The 7431-nt window shown below is 49.2% G+C and overlaps 1 protein-coding gene across 1 annotated transcript in view; it reads left to right on the top strand.

Moving 5' to 3' along the window:
* Positions 1 to 7431, top strand: part of LOC104530618 (general transcription factor II-I repeat domain-containing protein 1) — a gene marked incomplete at its 3' end in the record, with an annotated part of 37372 nt that overhangs the window by 10988 nt on the left and 18953 nt on the right. The window contains 7 exon segments of the mRNA XM_029086809.1: position 1; positions 3 to 48; positions 481 to 570; positions 1462 to 1545; positions 2462 to 2645; positions 3948 to 3973; positions 6902 to 7022. The exon segment at position 1 is cut by the window's left edge and continues 288 nt beyond it. Of these exon segments, the coding sequence (XP_028942642.1) occupies position 1; positions 3 to 48; positions 481 to 570; positions 1462 to 1545; positions 2462 to 2645; positions 3948 to 3973; positions 6902 to 7022 (552 nt within the window).

Here is a 7431-nt window from a genome sequence, read left to right as displayed (position 1 = left end):
CAGGCGACGTGAAGGTGCCTTCCTCACAGGAGTACAGCGACTGCTGTGGTAATAGCCTGGAGTTTGCTCTCAGACGAGGGCCTGGTGTGAAGCCCACCCCGCCCCGGCGCTGACAGGGGACAGGCCCGGGTGTTTTGGTGGTCCTCGGATGAAAATTGGTGCAAAGCTTGGCCCCTACACAGATGAGCGGAGCCCCCCCTGCCATGCTGGGCTGCCCTTCCCCGGGTGCCTTTGAGGTGCTGACAGGCTGCACCTCTGGTTTCAGCAGCCTGAAATGCTGGGTCTGCGCTGCGAGGCTGGAGGGGGGACACTGGGGGCTCGGTCTGGCCAGGACTCTGCCGGGTTGTCACAGACCAGGGTGCATGGAGGAGAGCTGTCAGGGTTGGGTTGGTGTCACCGGCACCCAGGGGCTGGTTTGGGTGCCCGGAGCATCGGTCAGGCTCTCATCAGCCCTTTCTCCTTACCTCCCCTCTTGTCCAGGACAGAAATCATCGGTCTCTGGAGGTCCCCTCATCCAGAACGTGCACTCGTCCAAGCGCATCCTCTTCTCCATCGTCCATGACAAGACAGGTCCGTGTCCCCCTCCAGCGCTGGAGGCAGCCGGCAGCTGCCTTAGGGAGAAGTTTTCTCCTCTCCTGTCTCTCCCATCCATCCCTCTGCTCTGCAGGGACCTGGCAATGCTGGGAGATCTGTTCCCTTTACTTGCTGCAACATCTCAGCATCGTAGCTTGATCCCCGCTCAGATCTGTCTGTGCCATCTCCCTAGTCCTCATGTGCTGCTGGCTGCCTGGGAAATCCCATCCCACTTCGTGCATGGGAAACTGAGGCACGGCTTTAGGTGAGGCTGTTTGCCTGAGCTGCAAACAGCAAATACCCGCCAAAAGCTTGGCTTTATTTCAAAATAACTTGAAACCCACTAACCCTGGTGTGATTCTGCAGCAGTGCCCGGGGGATCGGCAATGAGGAGGAGACTTTGCCATTTCCCCACCTCCACCCCACCCAAGGGATGTGCAAGCTAAAAATGCTGACGTGTTTACATCAAAACTCTCACCTGCCTGCATTAAAAAAAAAAGAAAAAAAATATGGATGGGAAAGTTGGGAAAGAGAAGGAGATGAAAAAGCTCCTCTGTGAAATGGCCGTGCCTTTCAAAGGTTCGTTTCAGGTTGAGTTTGCTCTGTCCCGGAGGATCTTTCATTTCAGGGTTGAGAAGTTTTATGGGGTCATTTCTTAGGAATCTGCTTTGCACATGCATGGCTGCAGAGGAGGTTGCTTGGGGCTGGGGCTGGGGAAGCCCAGACCTTATCTGCCAGCCTGGCAAAATCCACTCAGGAAGAGGGAAATCATTATTTTTAAAGCAGCAAAATCTTGTTCTTGCTTCCCAGCGCTTCGCGGGAGAAAAGTGCATCTGCTGTGTACGAACCATATGGAAGTTCCTTATTTCTTATATTTTGTTTTGATAGATAAGTGGGACAGTTTTATAAAAGAAACTGAAGATATCAACACCCTCAGGGAGTGCGTGCAAATTCTGTTTAACAGCAGATATGGTGAGTAGGAGTTAATATCCCATTATGCATCTGCAGTGCTTGTGGTTTGCATATCATTATATAGCAATCATTTTTGTTCCCTAACACAGCAGCAGAAGCCATATGCTAGAGCTCTCATCTCTTCCTAACACATTTAGCCCAGCAGCTCCCAATCTCCGGGTGTCTGCTGAAGGTTATGTCAATATTTCCATTTGGAGCCCCTCCTTACCATCGAGGAATTTAGAACTGGGCTGTAAAACAGACCCAATTTGAAGCGTGGCACACCGGGTTAGAGCACCCAGGTGGGCAAGGGGGAGTGGTCGTGTGGCCGGTTTAAATTAATGTGGCAAGGAAAAAGAAGGTGGTTGTTATTGCAGCTGCTTTTTTTCCACCTGCATGGCTTAGGGGCTTTTTTAGTGCTCTCCTTGCCATGGGCAGTGATTTTGGGGTAATTCCTGGGTGTCTGAGCAGCTGTAAGCTCAGGAAATTGCTTGGGAATGGGCTGATGGGCTGGAGGTTTTTGTCTATACCATCCCCATCAGGCTGTGTAACTCATGATATAGATGGGCTATAGGTGAGCTCTGTAACTTATAACCCATATATGTGCTAAGCAACTCGTGAGTTATATACCTCAACAACCTGCTGCTGTCACAGGGAGGCTGGGGACGGCATGTGAGCCAGCTCATCCCTGGTTTGGGCAACACCAAGTGTGTTTGAGGGTTTTGGAGATGCCATCAGCTGTGTTTGCTGCTGTGCTGTCTCCATTGTCCCATGTCCCAGTGGTGAGCTGCTCCCAGAGCTTGCCTTCTGGAATGAGCCAAGGAGAAGAGGGCAGGAGGCACTGCTGCCTTGGATTCAAGCTTTTACACACCTTCATTTTATCATCTATAAAAGGAAAAGCACATGTTTAGGTGAAAACCATGTGTTCACCTTTCAGCTGAAGCCTTGGGGTTAGACCACATGGTCCCTGTCCCATACCGGAAAATTGCCTGTGACCCCGAGGCGGTGGAAATCATCGGCATCCCAGACAAAATACCCTTCAAAAGACCTTGCACCTACGGCGTCCCCAAACTCAAGCGGATACTGGAGGAGAGGCACAACATCCATTTTGTCATCAAAAGGTGGGTGCTGAGGAGGACCAGGGAGATTGCACGGCCTCGAGGGGGCTCAGGGATTTATTTAAGCTCTGTTCCCTCCATGCTTACAGGGTTTGTTTTGACACCCAAAACTCATTTTACCCTTTTTTGTGGAAAAGAGCTAAACTGCTCTTTTTTTTTTTCCCCAAAAAACCTCCATTTTCCATCTCTCTCTCCTGTTTTGTGAGGATGTGTCAGGGCTGGCCCTGTGTCACCCCTGCGCCCCACCACCCTGTTGTAAGTCCACGTTTTGGGGCTAGTGCCACCCCAAAACAGGACCCACCGATCGTGGCACAACTCTCTCCGATGGTATTTGGTGGATGGGAGCGGTGCTGCCGGGTGGGAGGAGGAACATCCATATTCACACTGCACGGGGATTCCCCTCCACCTTGTTTTGTGGTGATCGCTTATGGACATCCTATATATACGATGATGAGGAGGTATAGCCTACGGGCAGGGTGTTGTCTCTTGGTGTCTGCGTTTGGAGTAGGAGGAGTGAACGCTTTCCTGGTTATCTCCATGCTGTGCAACCCCTCTTTGCTTCTCTGTCAGGAAAATCTGCTTTATAATATATTTATTTATTCAGTCCTTGCCTGTGCAGCACTCACATTGTCCCCTTGCTAGAGGTGTGAAACTACAACGCGGAAAAATCCCTGGCTAAGGCTCCCAAGGGGGTTAAAATCACCAACGTCAACAAGACTCAGGCATCCTAAAAGGATGAACCCACTTAGGCACGGTGCAAAGTCATGGGTGGCACCAAAATAGGATATTCAGGAGATAGGTGACATCTGGTCTGTGATCTGCACCTTAAGGCCAGGCTGGATGAGGCTTTGAGCAACATGGTCTAGTGGAAGGTGTCCCTGCTGATGGCAGAGGGGTTGGGACTGTATGAGCTTTAAGGTCCCTTCCAATCCAAACCATTCTATGATTCTGTGATTGTAAGTGAAGGTCCAGCAACAGCTACTTTGGTCCCACTGTCTCTTTTGGTAAAGCCAGCCTTTAGCAGCCTCATTTAATAAGTTAATTAAATTAAGAGAATAACTTCTAAGCAGATTTAAAGGTGCTTTAGTTAAAAAGCGTATGCTGTAAGATCACTTGGTTGCACAACAGGCTGGCTAAAAGGCTTTCTTTTTTTTTTTTTTAACTGAAAGATTCATTCCCTTTTTTTAGAGAATGAATAAAATGACTGTTTTGACTTGGTTTAATGCTGTTCATTAATAAAATCTAAAATTCAGTCATTACAAGCACCTTTTTTCTAATCCTTTTTTTTTTTTCCTTTCCTCCTAGGATGTTTGATGAGAGAATTTTTACAGGTACGTTCTCCACGTCCTTTGATTTATTACCCACTCAATTGAAAGATTATTCAGAGAAGCAGAGTTGAAATAATGTCACCTGTAAGCAGCAGAAGTGCAGGGCACGTGCAGTTATGCTCAGTGAGGAGAAGCCTTGTCTGTGCTGAGGTTGCCTTTGCCTGGGCTCAGTGCAAGCACTGTGCACCCCTTAAATAGTGTTTTGGAGGTTTAAGTGAGAATTTCCTGGTGTATGAGGCTGGGCTGGCTCCCTGCACCAGGCTGAGCTGCAGCTATAGGCAGTGCACAGCATGTTTCTGTGCTTTCAGGAGGAAGAAAAATCACTGCTGGGTTCCTCATTGGTAAATTATTGGTTTTTTGGGGGGTTTTTTTGGCTGGGAAGTGCTAGCATCATCCAGCCTCTGACTGTTTTTAAAAGAAAAACAACAAAAATCAATTTTTTCAGTGACAGAACCCTGGGGAGGGTGATTCTTTGGCTTTCTTTGCTCTCTGTTTTTACTCCTTTTGGTTTGAGCCAGAGAAACCAGGCTAAGTGCTTCTTGGCAAGTAAAGGGAGAGGGGTACTGGTGCTGTCTGACCCAACCCTGCTCCAGCAGCTGCCCCCATCCCACTGCCCTGATACCCACCTGAAATACAGCACGGCACCGAATTTATCACCGCCCAGCCCCACTCCCGGATCTCCTGGGCTTGGCTCACAAGTAAAGACATGTCTTGTGATTGTTGAGGATTTGGTTTGTTTTGTTTTTTTTTCCTGAGCTGCCAACCCTGAATGCTGGCAGCTTTCTAGACATCTTCTCCTCAGATATCTCCACCAGCCAAATTAACCCCTGTGGCCCTATGACAGCCCCAAGGGTGCTCCCTGGGGACAATGACACCAGAGCCACCCAAAGGGGACCTCCAGCAGAGCCTGGAGCAGCTCCCACCTTCATGGGGAGGTTCTTTATCTCCACCCCAATTAATTACTTTTTTTCTCAAGAAAAGGATTTTTTTAAGCTCTAAACAGAGCACTGAACTGTGTCTTGGGATGCTTGGATTTTCCTTGCAAATCCATCCTGGTTGCACAGTGTCCAGGGGAGGCATCACCTGTGTCTGTACAGTTGAGAAGAAGCCTTATGAGGAGCGGCTGAGGGGACTGGGATTGTTTAGTCTGGAGAAGAGGAGGCTGAGGGGAGACCTCACTCTCTACAACCACCTCAAAGGAGGTTGTAGTGAGGTGGGTGTTGGTCTCTTTTTCTTAAGTAACTAGTGATAGTGACAGTGATAGGATGAGAGGAAATGGCTTCAAGTTGTGCTGAGGGAGGTTTAGGTTGGATTTTAGGAAAAATGTCTTTACTGAAAGTGTGGTCAAGCATTGGAACAGGCTGCCCAGGGCAGTGGTGGAGTCACCATCCCCTGAAGGTGCTCAAAAAACTTGTAGACATGGTTTAGTGGACATGGCGTTGTTGGATTTGGTGATCTTAGAGGTCTTTTCCAGCCTTAATGATTCTGTGATTCAGTGATTCTATGATCAGCTCAAGAGCTGCTGATAGAAAACACTGTGCTACGAGCTCAAGGGTTACATAGCAAGGAGATGCAAGTGGAAATTAGGAGATGAAGAAGCAAATCCAGCAGGACTGGGGTGGATGGCAGTTCCCCCTCCCCTACCTGGTCCCTGCAGGGCTACCAGAAGCAAAACACATTAAATCTGGCTTTTTGTGACTCGCGTCAGCACATCTGACTGTGCAAAAAAAAAACATCTGCTGAGTCAGGAGGTGCCATTTTTGCAAAGACACTATTTTCTGAGTGGAGCTATATTTTAAGTTGCCGACTGCAAAGTATCCCAAAGCTTCCCCATACAGTTTTGCTCACCCTTTAATTAAAATACCCACCACTGCTAAGAAACCTATTTTTGCTACTCCCCTGGGTAGCAGCTTCAGGCAGGCTTCGCTGCTGCAAGAGCAAGATTTGGTCCATAGAAAGCACAAATTAAAAGGAGCTTTTTGGACTGTCAGTAGATAAATAGTGTCTTTAAGGCTCTATATTGCTGCTGGTCCCATTGCCAGAGCCCTGCCCTTCCTTGCAGGCTGGAGCCAAAAGGAAAAAGACTTCATGTTCCCATGGATGGGATGTGTTTTGGAAGGGTGGGGATGTCATGATGGCACTTTGAGACCAGAGACGGGCCTTTGGCAGCAGCTATTTAACAAGACACCTACGTGGTTTCTGCAGCCTCGCGGCATAATTTCATTCCCTCCTTCCCCCAGCACTAATCCTTCAGCATTTCACTCACCTTCCCTGCCCGATTTTAATTTCCTACCCTGCCTTCAGATCACTCTTTTCATCTCCAAGGTCACTGCTGAGGTTTTGTTTCAGCTTCTTTCAGGTTGCTGAGGAACAGGGAAGGGAGAGGGGAGGTTTTATGGTGACACGATGCTTTTGTCCCCCTCCACGTCACTGCAGCAGAGATTTCTCCCGCTGCATGTGGGGCTGGGAGCTGCGGGGTGAGGTCCCCATGCCACTGTGGCTCTAGGCTTTGCTGAGCTCCCATCCCCTCCCCTGGGACAGGGCTCTTCACAGTTTGGGGCTTGTTCCTGCAGCACTGGTCCATGGCCCTGGCCGTCCCTGGATTTCCTGATGCCAGCCTCAACCCTGTCCCAGCAACCAGCCCTTTCCAGAGGTGCTCAGTCCCTGGCAGGGCTTCCCAGCACACGCTTACTTAGGCAGAGGTTTAAACAAGCATCTTGCTATTATTTTAACCTGTAAACCAAATTAAACCTGCACCCTTCTCTTTGCAAGCAGGTGACTTTTGAAAACCTGTCCCTAACCCTGACCTCAGCTCTGGATTTGGTGGAGGGGATGACAAATGGAGGTGGAAAAGCTGCATCATTGGCATGTCTGGTTGCTAATTCTGGTTTTGCTTTCCCTTCCAAACCCACCCTGTGCACCTGGCACCAGGAAGCAAATTTACCAAAGATCCAACCAAGCTGGAGCCCTCCAGCCCCCCTGGGGAAATCTCCCCCGAGCCTCCCCGTGGGGCCGTGGTGGACCTGGCTGGGACCTCTCAGGCCAACAGCAGGTAAGTGGCACTCCTGTCCCCTGGTCACCACAAAGTGACATCCCTCAGAGAGTTATTTTGGGGGTGTTAACATGCCCAGCAGGTTATTGCTGTGCTGCTGTAAGGGTGTTGCTTTCCTGCCACCCTAAAAACCCTCTGCAGTGGTTCAGGTAGCCAGCATGGGAGGAGACTGAGCACCCCCATCCTTTTGCAAGCCAAAATAGTGAAGTTTGGAATCATTAATATTGTACAAATCTGATGAAATCAGGGCCATGCCCAGGCAGGCTGGGATTATCTGCAGGAGCAAACTCTGGTGTTAAAGCATGGCCTAAGGATTCACCCTCAGCCCACACTGTAACACAACATCCTGCTAATTAAGTGTTACTTGTTTATAAAGCTCACAGGGAGACTAATAGTGGATTAAGAGATG

This window comes from Antrostomus carolinensis, unplaced genomic scaffold (assembly GCF_000700745.2).
Source record: "Antrostomus carolinensis isolate BGI_N321 unplaced genomic scaffold, ASM70074v2 scaffold5149, whole genome shotgun sequence".
Lineage (NCBI taxonomy): Eukaryota > Metazoa > Chordata > Aves > Caprimulgiformes > Caprimulgidae > Antrostomus > Antrostomus carolinensis.
Note: the sequence above shows the minus strand (reverse complement) of the source record. Positions and strands in the feature narration are given on the sequence as shown.